Raw genomic sequence first — 18,115 nt, 5'->3', positions numbered from 1 at the left:
AGCTGCTTGAGTGCACGCACTCCACCTTCACCAAAATCACGTATACACTGATCTTCCCCACTACCTCTTTCGAGCGGTTTCTCAGAGCTATCTGAAATGCTGTCTCCCTGCTGTCTCCTCATTTTGCCCCAAATATAAAACTTAACTTGCAACTCTCATGTTGTGCGTTTTTTAGTTGGCATCTTCAATTAGATTCTTCAAAACAACAGCCTGAATCACTCAAGGAAGAAAGATAAATTCACATTACGCATCTGGCTAAGCAAGAATATATTCTTCAAAGTGCCTGAAAGCAGCTTTTGGTGAGACCTCAGTATCCGATATCTGTCATGCAATTAGAGCTGAGGGTGAAGAACAGTATACATGTTAAATTATATGCTATGGAATTCTTCATTCAATCTGTGCTCAGTCACTCAGTCATGTCCAACTCTTTGTGACCCCATGGATGGTAGCCTACCAGGCTCCTCTGTCCATGGAATTTTCCAGGCAAGAAAACTGGGGTGGGTTGCCATTTCCTTCTCCAGGGCTTCATTCAATAAATCTCCTCTATCCATATTCTGCACCCCTCAGTGGATATCTAACCTATTGGGTCTCATGCCCAAGCTAATCACACAGATGAAGAGGACAGGAGAGTCATTAGTAGGAGAGAAGGGAAATGAGCGTTTATCCAGTACTTTCCAGGCTGCCATGTCTTGCCTGTGTGGAGGTCTTGCCTGCGTGCATGATCAGTCACTTCAGTCATGTCCAACTTTTTGTGACCTTATGGACCACAGCCCACCAAGCTCGGTCTGCTAGGGAAAGCACACTGACTGAAACCGCTCACCCTTGGCCAGGCACCATAGTAACTGTTCGCATGAGTTGTTTTATGACAGGGGGTCCTGGTAAGGAACACAGAACTAATAAGCCACCACCAACTGGAAGAGTTCAGGAAAGGTCAAAAGGAGACACCACATGTTCGACCACCTCCCAGAATCCTCCTCTCTGGCATCCATCTTGGCTGAACAAGGCATGCACCACCAGGAAAGACTCTGAGTCAGATGATTGGCTAAAGACAACCGGGAAACTAATTCCATCACCATAAAACCCAAGACTGCGAGCCACAGAACAGTCTTGCTGACTGGCAGGGCAGTTCTCCTGGGTTCCCTTGCCCTACTGCTCTCCACCCGGGTGTCCTTTCCCAATAAAATCTCTTGCTTTGTCAGCAGATGTGTCTCCTCAGACAATTCATTTTGAGTCTTAGACAAGAGCCCACTTTCGGGCCCTGGAAGGAGTCCCCCTTCCTGCAACAGGTCCATGGGATTCTCCAGGCAAGAATACTGGAGTGAGTTGCCCTGCCTTCCTCCAGGTGATCTTTCCAACCCAGGGATTAAAACCCTCCCCCCACCTCCCCCACCCCCAACCCCTGTGTCTCCTGCATTACAAGTGGATTCTTTACCCCTTCTAAAGAACTCTGAAGAAGCAATTATCATCCCAGTTTTACAAAAGCAACATCAAGACCAAGAAATTTTCCCAAAGTCACTATGAGAATAGGTGATGACACCCAGATTAAAGCTCAAATCCACCTAATTCCAAAGCCATAGACTTCTCATCACCCCACAGGGACCACTCAGATCCCTGGCCGTGACCATCACCACCTCACCTATCCCCCAACACCATTCACTGCCCACTCAGATCCCCCTGGCCTGCAGCCAGCACCTTCCCTCTCAACGATACACCAAAGCCACAGCCACAGGGGCCTCACACCTGGACTCCTGTACCCTCCGGTTGCTCCCTGCCCGCCAGGCAGGAAGAGGCCAGGAAGCGGGCAGAAAAAAGAATCTGGAAGGAGGAAGATGAAGAGGGAGGAGCTTGCAAGTGCCTCAAATGGCAGAATTGACTGCCCAGTGTCAGAGGAACTTTGAAGCAGGTCTGCACAGGGGTGAGAGCCAGGCGTGCCCCAGTACAGGGCCGGGTGCTGTACATCACTCCAGAGCTCCTTGTGAAATTGCCTGAAGTGAAGTAAAGAACCATTCCGAACTTAATCAGAAGACCACAAAGATTGGCAAGGCCTTTGATTGAGAATGCGTTCTCAAGTCTCAAAGAATGTCTTTTGTTATAAACTGAAATAAATTTCAGGGAGCCAGAGAGGGCGGGAAGGCCCCAGTGTCCAGCTCAATGATGTCAAAAGTCACTGTGCTTTTACTAGTCATCTCTGACTTCTGAAAGCCGCCAAGGAAATGTAACGCACCTCCAGAGAATGGGGTCCAGAAAATGTCTGCGGACGTGTGAGGGGACTTAAGTAACCAGAGGGCTGCTGCTGCTGCTGCTAAGTCGCTTCAGTCGTGTCCGACTCTGTGTGACACCATAGACGGCCTCCTACCAGGCTCCTCTGTCCCTGGGATTGTTCTCGAGGCAAGAACACTGGAGTGTGTTGCCATTTCCTTCTCCAATGCATGAAAGTGAAAAGTGAAAGTGAAGTCGCTCAGTCGTGTCCGACTCTTAGCGACCCCATGCACTGCAGCCTACCAGGCTCCTCCGTCCATGGGATTTTCCAGGCAAGAGTACTGGAGTGGGGTGCCATTGCCTTCTCCGAACGAGAGGGCAGCCACCCACAAAAGAAACTCGGCGAGCAGTTTAAGGCCTCTTGAGGGTCACGAGCAGTCGAGGGAGGGTCTGGGTAGGGCAGGGCTGGAAAGCCTGAGAAGGGAGGACAGCAGGAAGCCTTCCTTCTGCTGGTTCAAGTGCCGCCGAGAGTCCGGCCCCAAAGCGCAGACCCGCGGCGCAGGGCCCGCCCCCGGGGCTCGCGAACTGGCCGGGACCGGAGGGGCCGGGCCGCGCGGGGCGGGGAGTCGGAAGTTTTCCGCGGAGGCGACGGAGCCACTGCGCAGGGCCGAGCGGTCTCCTCCTCCGGCTGCCCGGCTCCCAAGGCCCCGCCTGAGAGTCCAAGTCGCGCTCGCTGCGGGACTGGCCGGGCCGCGGGGTCTCCCGGGGCCCTCGGATCACATGGGGCTCCCGCCCGCGCCCTCCGCCCCGCTCCCCACCGCCTCTAGCGGGCTCGGCGCGCGGCCAGCCGGGGAAGGGACGGGGAGGGGAAGTGGGGAAGTGGGGAAGTTGGGGGCGCGTACCTCCAAGCGCCCTGCGCGCCCCGCAGAGCCCCAGGAAGGCGGCGAGCAGGACGAGGCGGCGGGCCCCGAGGCGCCCCATCCCGCTGCAACAGCCCCGAGCTCCGAGCTCGTTCCCGGGTGGCTGCTGAGCTACCTGCTTCGGCCCCTCCCCGGCCCCGGCAGGGACCCGGAGCGGGACCAGGGGGCGCCGCCCCCAACCAGCGCCGGGGCTGGGCCGGGGCGGGGAGAGCCGCAGGCAGCCCGCAGCTGTTGCGCCCCATCACTCTCCCCCCGGCGCCGGGGCCAGGGCGCCCCGGCAGATTCGGTACGGAGAGAGCACGAGTCGCCAGCCCTGCGCAGCGAGTTCTGCGCTGGAGTTGACTGTGCGTGCGGGCGCTGATGAGAAGTGGAGAATGGTGGGGAAAGCATTCCTGGTGGAGGTAGGACCTTACCGAACACGACTTTAAGGTGCCAGAGTGAGCGCCAGCTTATTGCTGAATCCCCAATGCTGACCTTGTGCATAGACACCAGCAGATGAATAAGAATTAAACACAAATTGAGCCTCTGTTACTTCCTTCTGGAAATGGAGATTGCACCAAATCTCTAAGGCCCTTCCAGCTTTACCATTCTCACGTTCGAATTCGAAACAAATGGAAAGGCTGTCCACGAGGAATGTGAGTGTTAGCACAGAGAAGGGTCCCGCCCCGGGCTGGCTGTGTCCTAGCCAAGAGCTGGAGGTGTAGCTGTGCCTGGGGTTGGAAGGGCAGGCTGAGCCAGGCATGCAGACTTTCTCCTGGCAGGCTCAAGTAACCAGAGAAACGTAAATGCGCAAGCAGTGCAGAGCGAGATTGCCCAGAGAGCCCGAGACGGCCACCAGTGTCCCCAGGGAGCCTCTACTCAACCGCCATCCCTGGTTAAGGACAGAAGCTTGGTTCCTTAAGAGACCTGAGGGCAAATCACGATTCAAGTATTATTAGGTGACCTTGGTCTGTGACCTTGAACAAATCTCTTAATTGTCTCAACTTCTGTCTCCACTCCTGTAAAAGGAAGGTAATGATGCTGATCCCATAGGTGGGTTGTGTGGTTATTCCAGCCCATGAGGACTGAGTGTTGAGCATGGTGCCTGGCTTTGTGGTAAGAACTCACTGGGCAGTCTTGTTATACCCAGGACCCCAGCCAGGCCCAGGGGGCTTCTCTGACTGGTTTGGAACAACTCTGGCTAGACACACACTCCTGAGAGTAAGCCATCTTTTCTCTTTCCTTCAGGATGGAGCGCTGTCTCATTTTCCTTCCATGGGCTTAGCCGTATGTACTATTGAAGACAAAAATAAAAAGACCGGGTGCTGACTTGTGGCTCAGATCATGAATTCCTTATTGCAAAATGCAGGCTTAAATTGAAGAAAATGGGGAAAAAATTCAGGTAAATCAAATCCCTTATGATTATACAGTGGAAGTGACAAATAGATTCAAGGGATTAGATGTAATAGAGTACCTGAAGAACTATGGATGGAGGTTTGTGACATTGTACAGGAGGCAGTGATCAAGACCATCCCCAAGAAAAAGAAATGCAAAAAGGCAAAATGGTTGTCTGAGGAAGCTTTACAAATAGCTGAGAAAAGAAGTGAAAGGCAAATGAGAAAAGGAAAAATATACCCATTTGAATGCAGAGTTCCAAAGAAGAGCAAGGAGAGATAAGAAACGCTTCCTCCGTGATCAATGCAAAGAAATAGAGGAAAACAATAGAATGGGAAAGACTCGAGATCTCCTCAAGAAAATTAGAGATACCAAGGGAACATTTCATGCAAAGATGGGCACAATAAAGGACAGAAACAGTATGGACCTAACGGAAGCAGAAGATATTAAGAAAAGTGGCAAGAATACACAGAAGAATTATACAAAAGAGATCTTAATGACCCAGATAACCATGATGGTGTGATCACTCACCTAGAGCCAGACATCCTGGAATGCAAAGTCAAGTGGGCTTTAGGAAGCATCACTATGAAAGAAGCTAGTGAAGGTGATGGAATTCCAGTTGAGCTATTTCAAACTGAAAAAGATGATGCTGTGAAAGTGCTGCACTCAATGTGCCAGCAAATTTGGAAAACTCAGCAGTGGCCACAGAACTGGAAAATGTCAGTTTTCATTTCAATCCCAAAGAAAGGCAATGTCAAAAAATGTTCAGCGACCACACAATTGGACTTCTCTCACATGCTAGTAATGCTCAAAATTCTGCAAATGAGCCTTCAATAGCACGTGAACTGAGAACTTCCAGATGTTCAAGTTGGATTTAGAAAAGGCAGAGGAACAAGAGATCAAATTACCAACATCTGTTGGATCATAGACAAAGGAAGAGAGTTCTGGAAAAATATCTACTTCTGCTTTGTTGATTATGCCAAAGCCTTTGACTGTGTGGATCACAACAAACTGTGGAAAATTCTTCAAGAGATGGGAATACCAGATTACCTCATCTGCCTTCTGAGAAATCTGTATGCAGGTCAAGAAGCAGCAGTTAGAACCAGACATGAAACAACAGACTGGTTCCAAATAGGGAAAGGAGTACATCAAGGCTATATATTGTCACCCTGCTTACTTAACTTCTATGCAGAGTATAAGAAATGCCGGGCTGGATGAAGCACAAGCTGCAATCAAGATTGCCGGGAGAAATATCAATAACCTCAGATATGCAGATGACACCACCCTTATGGCAGAAAGCAAAGAGGAACTAAAGAGCCTTTTTGATGAAAGTGAAAGAGGAGAGTGAAAAAGTTGGCTTAAAACTCAACATTCAAAAAACTAAGTTCATGATATCCAGTCCCATCACTTCATGGAAAATAGATGGGAAAACAATGGAAACAGTGACAGACTTTATTTTCTTGGGCTCCAGAACCACTGCAGATGGTGACTGCAGCCATGAAATTAAAGGACACTTGCTCCTTTGAAGGAAAGCTATGACCAACCTAGGCAGCATATTAAAAAGCAGAGACATTACTTTGCCAACAAAGGTCCATCTAGTCAAAGCTATGGTTTTCCCAGTAGTCATGTGTGGATGTGAGACTTGGACCACAAAGAAAGCTGAAAGAAAGTAGAAAGTGTCAGTCTCTCAGTCATATTCGACTCTGTGACCACATGGACTGTAGCCCACCAGGCTCCTCTGTCCACTTGATTCTTCAGGCAAGAATACTGGAGTAGGTAGCCTTTCCCTTCTCCAGGAGATCTTCCTAACCCAGGGATCGAACCCAGGTCTCCTGCATTGTAGGCAAATTCTTTACCATCTGAGCCACCAGGGAAGCTTTGATACTTTTGAACTGTGGTGTTGGAGAAGACTCTTGAGAGTCTCTTGGACTTCAAGGAGTTCAAACCAGTCAATCCTAAGGGGAATCAGTCCTAAATGTTCATTGGAAGGAGTGATACTGAAGCTGAAGCTCCAATACTTTGGCCACTTGATGCAAAGAACTGACTCATTGGAAAAGACCCAGATGCTGGGAAAGATTGAAGGCAGGAGGAGAAGCGGATGACAGAGGATGAGATGGTGGGTTGGCATCACCGACTCGATGGACATGAGTTTGAGCAAATTCTGGGAAATGGTGAAGGACATGGGGAAGCTGATGTTCTGCAATCCACTGGGTCACGAGGAGTCAGACACAACTGAGCAACTGAACTATACTGATCTGAACTACTCAAGACGCCGTATGTCATCATGTTCATAATCTCCAGCGTCCCCCACTTGCCCATAGTTGAGCTGATTTTCCTGGGACTGCAGAAGCTTGGACCAGGTTGGTGGGAGTGGTAGTTCTACCTCTAAATGTGTCACAGCTTCCACTTTCTCTCCTATAAAATGCAAAGATTGGTTAAATGATCTGTACATTCCCTCCAGGTCCAAAATTTTATGATTCTGATTTGTCATCTTTGGCATCAGGATAGCTCTGCCATTTAAATAGAGCCCTTTTAATTAGTGCATAAAGAATCACGTAATGTTTGAATTTCTTTACTTCAAGCGGTGATTGCCAATAAACTTCGAGCTTTTAATTTAGAAAAATCATTCAAAGTGTCAAAAAGAGACTACGAATTATCTCCCTATAAAGTACCACTTTCTCCTCTTCTTTAAATTAGTTCTAATCTATCACATAAGTTCTTCAAAGATTGAATGAAGTCTCCAGCCAATTTCTGCAGCAGTGAAGTTGGCTCTAGAATGATGAGAAAGTATTATGCTCGGTTGTTATGGAAAGCCCCATGATAAATATCGTGACTCTAAGGATGTTTATAGTGTCTGATCAGGAAACCCACCTATGTAACCCACCTATAGTCACTCAGATCTAATCATCTAGTCATTTTGACTGGCATTCACCTGCTATGCCCCAGCAACGGGAGTTATTCTGTTCAGATGTTAACCTGAACACTGTTCTCTGAGGAATGAAGATATGGAGAACAGAGAATGAATATAGAGATGGACATTCACTCAACAAATATTCATTGAACTCTTCCAAATGGAAAAGGCACAGAAAAGATGTCATTCACAGAAATTAATTAGAGCCCCTGTGTCCAAAGAAGTTACAATAGAGAGGCGTTGAGACTTCCCTGGTGGTTCAGTGGTTGACTCTGCACTTCCATTGCAGGGGCCATGGGTTCAATCCCTGTCCAGGGAACTAAGATCCCATTTGGCAAAGCCAAAAACTGAAATAAAATATAAAAATATTGAGAGGAGTATAAGACAAGTATAGTGGTAATTTTAATAAGGGTGCATTAGAAACTGGGCTTCTCTGGAACTGTCCAGGCCATACATCTCTGATGATGTGATGGCTTGAGCAGCCATGTCTCATTTACATGACCACCCTCCCTTTGACCCCCACCCCACCATGACTGGGGCAGGGTGGGTTTCTCGTCTAAGGAGCATAGACTCCAGGGAAAAGAGTGTCAAAGCTGATTCCTTCTCAAAACTTTCATCCTAGAAGCATTAAGAATGAAATGATTGGTGGTGATCTCAGACCAGTAAGTCATGTGGAGATGGCACCTTAGTGAGCACCAGCCAAAGACCCATGTCCACAAAGGTCTGAAGGGACCATGAGTCAGGAGAAGAAGCTGTTTGCCTCTTTCTAGGTCTTTGCAGAGAGAGGATTGGCACCGGGTCCCAGAGAAAAGGTGATTATGAGGGACAGTCAGAGAGACAGACTGTAAGTTGCTGCCCATTGGCTTTCTTAGTCCCATGAAACACAGATGTACTTCCTGAGTATTGTTTCCATGAGATTCTTCTGAGTTCTCTTGATAAATCCACATTTAACTGAGTTGGTATACAACTCTAGCTTCACAAATGCACATGTACATAAGTGATCATTTTCTACATTTTTTAAAAACTCAACTTGATTTCTGTTTTGACCTCTCAATTTGCTGTGGACGCAAAACTATTTCTCAGTGAATTGAAGTTTTCTCTCCTGCATTGCCCTGTGTTGTGTTATGTTGAAGTGCCATAGACCTTATGTAGTGCCAAAACAGGAATGACTGAGAGAAGGGGCGTGGCAGCTCTCTGATTTTGGATGCCTCCCATGATGCTTTGCCATTTGCAACAGCATGGAGGGACCTGGAGGGCATTTGTTTAATAAAATAAGTCAGACAAAGACAAATGCCATACACTATCATCTACGTGGACTCCAAACAATAAAGCAAATGAATGAGTATAACAAAACAGAGACAAACTCACAGATACAGAGAACAAACTAATGGTTACCAGTGGGGAGACAGGAGGGAGGAAGGACAAGAGAGGGCTAGGGGCTTAAGAGGTGCAAACTACAATGTATAAAATAAATAAGCTACAAGGATATATGGCACAGTGCAGGGAATATAGCTGATATTTTATCATAACTATAAATGAAGCATGGGGCTTCCCTGGTGGCTCGGTGGTAAAGAATCCACCCATAATGCAGGAGCTACAGGAGATGTGGGTTGGATCTCTGGGTCAGGAAGATCCCCTGGAGAAGGATTTGGCAACCCGTGCTAGTATTCTTGCCTGGGGAATCCCATGGACAGAGGAGCCTGTCGGGCTACAATCCATAGGGACACAAAGAGTCAAACATGACTTAGCAACTAAAGAGCAACAATAAATGAAGTATAACCTTTAAAAATTATGAATCACTATCTTTGTACACCTGTAACTTACATGATATTCTACCTCAGTTAAGAAAAAGAAAGACCTCCTCAAAATAAATAATAAAGAAGTTTACTCTGCGACACTAGTTTGTCAGCAAGGAACAGCATCCCATTAGAAGGGCCTTGGGTAGAACAAAAGGTCATATATGATGAACATGAGGGAACCAAGAACCATTTTTGGCACTGGAGCTTGACTTTGAAGCGTGGGTCACTGGAGATGGCCTAAGAGCCCAGGAAGAAAGAGGACATGAAGGCCTTGAGATCTGTCTCTGAAGAGGGTGAGGACTGAAGACAGTGGCAACAAGTTAGTAAAAAGGGTGGGGGATGCTGGTGGTATAACAAATTTATCTTTACAAGACCTTCATGTTTCGCTTGGTTCTCATTTCATGTTTTGCTGTCAGCAATGAAGAGCTTAACATTGAAGGAATGTAAAACATTTTGAAATAACAGGACTTGATACAATGATGGAGGTCAGGCTCTTTCAAAACTTAAAAAAACTGAGCATCCTGGGCTGGTGGATCTCTGAGCCCCTGTCAGCTCTTGCAATCCATGATGCCTTGAACAATTGAACTTTTCTAGAGGCCTTTCAGTAACACAGACCACACAAAGATGACTCTGGTCTGTAGCCGTAATGGGAAATCTTGCAACCTTCCCACAACTGGTGAATCCTCTGCTTCCAATGGCCAGATTTTCTTACAAGTTATATAAGCAGAGTGACAACATACAACCTTGATGAACTCCTTTCTCAATTTTGAACCAGTCCATTGTTCCATGTCAGGTGAGGACAGAAGACAGCAGCAACAGGTTCATAAAAAGAGTGCGAGATGCTGGTGGTATAAAGAATTTAGCTTCACTCAGAATCAAGGCTCCATCAGGCCACAGGCTTCAATGTAACACCCACCAAGAGACAGGGGGTTCATACAGCCAGCTCTGAGTGGTAAGCTGCTCCCCACAGGGCTCCATGTAGAGTCAAGCCCCACATGGAAGCTCTACACTGAATCCCAGGGTGAGGGGTATGGCCATTTAATATGTCCGCAGGATGCCTATGGGCTTCGCAACAACTGGAAAATCACCCACTGAACAGCCCCAGGGACTCAGACATAATACCGACAGGCACCAGGCCTCATTAGGGGAAGATGTTTCTGCTAAACTTGCATTTCTAACACAAAGCTGAGTTCTGGTAACCCTAGTGAAAGAAATAGAAGAAGCCACAGAAAACTATTTTTGGCTATCTGAGAACAAAAGTTGATTTTAAATTGTTGAACTCTGCTTCCCAAAAAACAATTTAGTGCTGTGTTTGGCCTCCTCTTATGCAAGTTACACAGGTGGCCCACTCCTACCTTCACCCCACAGTTGGGTGAGACTTGAAAAAAACTAAGTGCTAAAAAGATCCCTCAGCCACATGACTCCTCCAGATCCAGAGCACTGAGGGTTTTCAAGTCAGGAATAAAGAGCATCACCAGCTTTTCTGAGCCCCTTCTCTGACCACCGGCTCTTGACCCTGTGTGGCTGGTGCCATCGCAGGAAGTAGAAACAGCCAGATGTTCTGTATCTTCATATGGTGTTAGTCCAGGTAATGGACTAGTGACAGCTGACTGTGGAGGAGACTGTACGTGAGCAGTCTCACAGAGTCACCAAGAGAACCAGGACATCTTGCTTCATGGAGAATGAGGGACTTGTCAATGTTCATCAGGAAGGCTCAAGAGTGCTAAAGGCATCCAGAGCAGTGAAGAAGGATAAAGGTCATCCAGTGGTTTTGACCACTGGGATAAAGCTAACGTTTTTTTCTTTTGGCCATGCTGTACACGCTGCAGGATCTTAGTGCCCCAACCAGGGATTGAACCTGGGGCTCCAGCAGTGAAAGTGTCAAGTGCTAACCCCTGGACCACTAGGGAGTTCTCCATAAAACTGACCTTGATGAGACTAGCTTTAATAACTCAGAGGGAGACAGAAATTGTTCAAGCCTCTGTAGATGGGACACAAAGAAGAGGAGCCATCAGATGCAGATAGCACTTCAAAGGGTTTGATTAGAGGAGTAGGAATGAAATTAGATTATAGGATGAGGCGGTCATAATATCAAGAAAGAGATTTTTAGGATTAGAGTCTGTTTTTAGGTGGTGAAAAACAGAGAAGAAGAGATTGAAGATTAAGGAAAGAGAGGGGAAGCTGGCAGTAGGTCCTGGAAGGAATGGGGTTCACATGTGAGTGGAGGTTTGTCCTGAACGAGAGGAGAGGAGAGGTGAGGAGGGTGAACTTAGATACATGGCAAGTTTATGGGTCAGAGCACAGGGAATCAGCTTGGTAACCTTGATTTTCTCTATGAAATGGGATAAAATATGCCTACTAAGTGTAGATGGGTTCAGCACAGGTCTGGAAGGTTTGGAATTATCCTTTCTTTGAAAAAAGAAAAAATTATACCTCCACCTGGTATCCCCTTTGGGAACCATAAGTTTGTTTTCTTTGTGTGTGAGTCTACTTCTGTTTTGTAAATAAGTTCATTTTTAGATTCCGCATGAAGTGATGTCACACAATATTTGGAATCATTCTTGATCTGCTCCTCCTTCCCTTTTCTTTGGTTGTGCAGACTTGTTTATAAGTAGGTTGACCATTACCTGCTCTGTGTTCAAGAGAGTCCTGGTTCACACCTGTTGTCTGGGTGTGATTTCTCACAGTATCCATTCACTCTCGACAATGTCCTAGTTGGAACAATAGTTTAGACAGACAGATAGAGATTCATGTTTTTTTTTCAATCTGCACAACCGTGTCATTTTCTCCTGTGGTACAGAGCCCTGCATCCAGACACAAAGCAAAATGTAGAATTGACTATACTATGTTTTAGTACAGGGTTGGGATGTTTCTCTGTTGGTGAAGTGGAAGGCTGGGCGTTCAAGAGCTTCAGAAGTTCTGGTAACTGGACAGCATGGAGATAACGACAGCCAGCCGAGCTGTTTCTGTGAGACACAGGTAAGAAGACGGAAAACTTTGTGGTTTTAAGCATCTCCCAGAGGAGAAACTCTGCCTTACAAGGTGCTTTTGACCTGTGCCCACTTCCCACCCTCTACTACTTCCCTCTCATTTACTCATTCTGGGAAACGAGACAACAGCCTCAGAGTTTACAGTGAAGACTGCACTATAGGAAGGAGGGAGGGAAGTGCCTAGAACTTGCATGAACACCACAGCCCACGTCCTTAATACATTAGCATTAAGTTATTGTTGTTGTTGAGTCGCTAAGTTATATCCGCCTCTTTGGTGACATCGTGGACTGTGGCCCACCAGCCTTCTCCATCCATGGGATTCCCCAGGCAAGAATACTGGAGTGGGTTGCTATTTCCTTCTCCAGGGGAGCTTCCCAACCCAGGGATTAAACCTGCATCTCCTGCATTGGCAGGCTCAGGGAAGCTCAGACTTTGTTTTACATACTGATATAACTGAAGGCCCGCCCACCCACCTAAGAATTGCCTTATACATCAGGAGGGTGTGGGAATTTCGTGATGCACAAATGGGACTGGAGGGACTTGTGATAGGCTGGGAAGAGGAAATCTAGGGGTTACCAGAGAAGGGAAAATATTGTCGTCCTGAATGGCAAACTCCAAAGGGCCATATATGGAAGGAATGGCAATTGTGTAGTCAACCATTAGCAACCTTCACTTTACCAGACTTCGCTTTCTTTTTCTAAAGAGCAGTTTATGAAATTTGAAACTCGGAGGGACAATAAAACATCAAGGATGTCTGGAGTGGATTCCTAAGGAAAAGTCAACCCCATAGCAGACAACACCCTGGGTACATTCCCTGCTCTGGACCTTGACACTCACTGTGTCCTCTGCCAGCGATGCTCCTATGTCCTCCTGGTCCATCCCTCTCTGTCTGCAGGTCTCTGCTTAAATGCCCTCTAACTAGTGGGGCCTTCTATAGCCACCTGTGGAAAATAGCTCCTTAGTCTCACTTCCCCTGCTTTTTCTCCATAGCATTTATCACTGTCTAGTATGTATGTGGACTTATTTCTTGTCTGCCTTCACACACTACAATGTGAACTCTGTGTGGCAGAGACTTGGTTTGGTCCCCTGCAGTAAGCCCACTGTTTGGGCCATTATAGGTTTTTAATTACTGTGCGTTGACTAAATGAAAAAAAAAAAAAGTGAATGAGTGGTTACTTCGAGTTTTAATGCAATGTCTGTTTTAATGGATTTTGATAAGTCTTCATGATCAAATGGGAGAGAGATTCTATGAGATTCTTGATTCTTACAATATGAGTAGATGAGTGGCCTCTATCTCCCTTCAGGTAAATCTGTTGGATAGGTGAGCTATGCTCAGTTTCTTGGGATCAAGGGCAAAGGGCAAATATTAATATTTAATATTTAAAGACCAAGAGCAAAACAAAACTCCATGGAGCAGGCAGTATTGTCAAACCCACGTTGCCAATGAAGAAACTGAGACTGAGATGTGGAACGGTACTTGTTCAAGATCATCCAACTGATGAGTCTCAGTCCTAGGATTCAAGTCTTCTGACTTCAAATTCCATCCTGTTCCTGTAGCCCAACATGCCTCTCCTTCCGTAACACAGAAAAGACTTTGCGGGGAGGAGTCATCTCCTTTCACTGCCTCTACTTTCTCACCTCCCAGACTCCTTTTACCAATCTGGCTTCCTCATCTCTGCTCCCCTGCACCTGGTCCTATACTAATCACTGGCCACCTCATCCAGGGGCGCGTCTCCATTCTCATCTTACCTGATTTTCAGAAGCGTTCAAGGTAAGTACTCCCTCCTTGAAACCTTTCCCTTTCTTGGCCTCCATTAAGCACAGGCTCCTGGTCAGCCTTCTACTGCAGTAACCATACCTCCACAGTCTCCTTTGCCAGCTCCAAGCCATCTCTACAGGCTGCAAAACCTTAGAGCTCAACCCTGCCTCTTCTTTCTTCTCTAGTTACAATCCCACGGTATTAAGAATCGAACTGGGGTCTCCTGCATTGCAAACAGATTCTTCACCAGCTGAGCTATCAGGGAAGCCCACTACATGGAAATGACTCACAAATTCACATCCCTGGTTATGAACTTCACCCTGGATTTCGGCCTTACTTTCATTTCCAAAAACCTTGTTATGGGTTAAATGTGTCTGCCCCTGCATTCCAAATCCATATGTTGAAATTCTAACCCCAATGTGATAGTATTTGGAGGTGGGACCTCTAGGAGGTGATTAGGCCAAGAGCCTGGAGCTCTCATGAATGTAATTAGTGCCCTTACAAGGTGAGACCTGAGGGCTTGTCCTCTTCTCTGCCATGGAGGATACATTGAGAAGACAGCTAAGTGCAAACCAGAAGGTAAGCTCTCACCAGACATTGGATCTGCCAGCACCTTCTTCTTAGACTCCTCAACTTTTGGAACCGTGAGAAATAAATGTTTGGTACTTCAGTCATCCAGTTTATGCTATTATAGCAGCCGGAGCTAAGACAAGCCTGCTTGCCATCTTCTCTTGAATGTCTAACAGACATCTCAAAATTAACATAACAGAACTAGAACTCTGTTTTACCACCCCAATCCTACCCCTCATCTCGGTAAATAACACTACCATCTATTCAGTGGTTCAAATCCAACCCTTAAGCATCTTCATTCATCTCTTTCTCTCATATCCAAGGTTCTTCATTTCTACCTCTGAACATGACCTAAATTAACCTGCTTCTCTCCATCTCTACTGCTGCCCTAATCCACCTCACCACTCTCTCTGTCTTATACCCCTAGAGTCTGGAGCAGTGGTTTGTTGATTGGTCCAGACACGGCTGATAGTAAATATAGGGTGAAAAACCGAATATGAATTATTTTCAATTTAGAGTTGACTGGAGAATACTTGCCATCCAGGAGTCATTTCACAGCAGAACTCAGAGACCCCCAGGAAAAATTTAGAAGTCAGGACACTCGAATACCCCCAGTGCCAATCCTGCCCTTACTCCCATGGGATCCTTCTACTCCTTAGCTGTATTCATGATGTCTCATAGACAAAACCTACTCAGAAAAAAGTAGATGAAATTTACCCATACAAAAGTGCAGATCGGTGATAATCACTTAAGGACTCATCTCCCAGAGTATTTGGAAGTTCAGTTCAGTTCAGTTGCTCAGTCGTGTCTGACTCTTTGCGACCCCGTGGACTGCAGCACGCCAGACCTCCCTGTCCATCACCAACTTCCGGAGTTTACCCAAACCCATGTCCACTGAGTCAGTGATGCATCCAACCATTTCATCCTCTGTAATCCCCTTTTCCTCCCACCTTCAATCTTTCCCAGCATCAGGGTCTTTTCAAATGAGTCAGTTCTTTGCATCAGGTGGCCAAAATATTGGAGTTTCAGCTTCAACATCAGTCCTTCCAATGAACACTCAGGACTGATCTCCTTTAGGATGGACTGGTTGGATCTCCTTGCAGTCCAAGGGACCCTCAAGAGTCTTCTCCAACACCACAGTTCAAAAGCATCAATTCTTCAGCGCTCAGCTTTCACTATAGTTCAACTCTCACATCCATACATGACTACTGGAAAAACCATAGTCTTGACTAGACAGACCTTTGTTGGCAAAGTAATGTCTGCTTTTTAATATGCTGTCTAGGTTGGTCATAACTTTCCTTCCAAGGAGTAAGCGTCTTTTAATTTCATGGCTGCAGTCACCATTTGCAGTGATTTTGGAGCCCAAAAAATAAAGTCTGCCACTGGAAGCAAGGCCTTAAATTGAAGGAAAAAAATATTAAAGCACACATGAGCCAGTGGGGATTTTCCTCTATTTCCTCTCAGAGACAGCTCTGGAGATTCAGGACCATGTGAGCCACTTCCTTTAGCCAAGATTAGATTCAGGATTAGTCCATCAGCACAAGTCACACACAATTCCCCGACAGGCCACAGAGTTACAGGAAGAATTCCTAAAACCATGAAAGTCGGCGTTCTGCGTGACGCCATGAAAAACACCTGCTTTTCTCTTATTCCTCTAGTCCTGTAACCCCATCATCTCTCTTCTGGGTCAGCAACTGGGTGACAGCTTCTATTTTTACGTCATGGGAGAGAAGGACAGGAATCTAGAGGGAAATCAGACATGAGAACGTATAGGCTGAGGAGTGTGATTTTTTTTTCTATTCCCCTGCTACTAATACTTGTAAGAGTGTCGGGATTAAAAGCCCCAGTCCTCAGGCCCTATGCCCTACTGCCCCCATTCCCACAGCTCTGTGTCAGGCATTTTTCTAGAGCGTCACGAGGCATCTGCATCTTCAGCTGCTTGGAAAGTGTCATCTGATAAAGCAGAAGCCCAAGACACAGCTTTGACATACCCACAGCATCTGTTCAGGGAGACTGCCGCTCTGTGGCTCCTCACTGAGGCTCTCCTAGGCTTCAAGAGATCCTGCTGATGGAGGCTTACTGCATCACTCACTGCACAGATATGGGGGCGCCCAGGGCCCTCCTCCTCAGGAAGCCTGTATTCCCATATGAGACTTCTGAACAAAATGTCTTAGCCAACTACATGCCCCCAGAGCTGCCATTGGAGGCCTACTGCCCTGCTGTAAATTGGCCCTAAATCCCTTTGGTCATTCAGCAAACTTCTGGTTCTTTTTGGGTGGATACCAGAAGCTGAGGACTTCCTTGGTAGCTCAGATGGTAAAGAATCTACTTGCAATGCAAGAGACATAGGTTCGATACCTGGGTCAGGAAGATCCCATGGAAAAAGGAATGGCTACCCACTCCAGTATTCTTGCCTGGAGAATTCCATGGACAGAGGAGCCTGGTGGGCTACAGTCCACAGGATCATAGGATCAGAGTCAAACACAAGCGACTAACACAACATAACCGAACAACCGGAAGCTGACTCTCCAGTGGTTCTGAGTGGGAGCGGTTAGACTTTCCCTTCACCAGAACCTCACTACTGGGTAGTAGAACAATGAAAGGGACAAATTCCACTGAGAGTTACAATTCAATCCCCAGTTTCTACGTGGCAGAAACCCCACGCTCTGCTCTGGCCATATGATCATGCTTACATAAAAGGCCCAGTCCAAGGTGCATGAACGCCCATCTTTGTGGTCAAATCCAGTGGCAAAGTCCTCCTTATAGCCAGAAGAAGCAGGGACAAAGGGGTTTTAGGTCTGGAAAACAGGTATCAAAGTCCTGGGCTTGTCAGATTCTTAAACATCATTCATTCAAGGACAGCAAGTCCTATACAATGCTCCCAGTCAAACCTTCTCTCACACTATGAATGCCACTACTTAAAATTATCTCACATTCCTTATGCTAATTTACATGCCCTCTTAGGTCTTACTTCAGTATGAATACTTTAAGAGCCAAGAGATCAACTTGAGATTTAGATTGCTATTTAGGATTCACTATAACTAATTAATAACCCTGAAAGTTTCAAAGATGGTTAATCACCTCTGGGATGAAGACTGGAGTTAACTTGTACATAAGTCATACCCTTTATACAAATTATTCTAAAGTAAATTAATCCAAAGACAATATTAGATTGACTCTAAAATAGAAGTAAACCCTAATGCTCTCGCTCAAGGACAACCCTCATCCTCCTTCCAATATAAATCAACTGGCAATCAACACTTCTCTCTCTCTCTCTCTCTCTCACACACACACACACACACACACTGCAAAGCCCTTCTCTGTTTGCATTGGAAGAAACAGAAAACTGGGCAATAGCTGTGCCCTTTCTTGAAGGCGCCTATTTCTCAGGCTCAGCAAAAGTTGGGATTTAAACCATCAACTCTCCAGGAAGCATTTCTCAGAAACCATCAAGAACTTGAATATAGAGAGCATGACTGGAAGGTTCAGAAAAACTGCTTGGTCTTTGTGTGAGTTTAGGGTTTCAGAGTCTGCTGGTGTTGCTGTGAAAATGGCCCACGTGAAACTTGCCCTGGGTGAGCCTAGGACTCTGT

At 46.4% G+C, this 18,115-nt stretch overlaps 1 protein-coding gene across 1 annotated transcript in view; it reads right to left on the bottom strand.

Annotated features, from left to right (window-relative positions):
* Window positions 1-2,007, bottom strand: part of LOC128065918 (chondroitin sulfate proteoglycan 4-like) — a 68,454-nt gene extending 66,447 nt beyond the window's left edge. The window contains exon 1 of the mRNA XM_052658959.1: window positions 1,755-2,007. Within this exon, the coding sequence (XP_052514919.1) occupies window positions 1,755-2,007 (253 nt within the window). The remainder of the gene's footprint in view (window positions 1-1,754) is intronic.
* Window positions 2,008-18,115: the final 16,108 nt, after the last annotated feature.

The sequence above is a fragment of the Budorcas taxicolor genome, chromosome 20, assembly GCF_023091745.1.
Source record: "Budorcas taxicolor isolate Tak-1 chromosome 20, Takin1.1, whole genome shotgun sequence".
Lineage (NCBI taxonomy): Eukaryota > Metazoa > Chordata > Mammalia > Artiodactyla > Bovidae > Budorcas > Budorcas taxicolor.
This window is presented reverse-complemented; position numbering and strand designations above follow the sequence as displayed.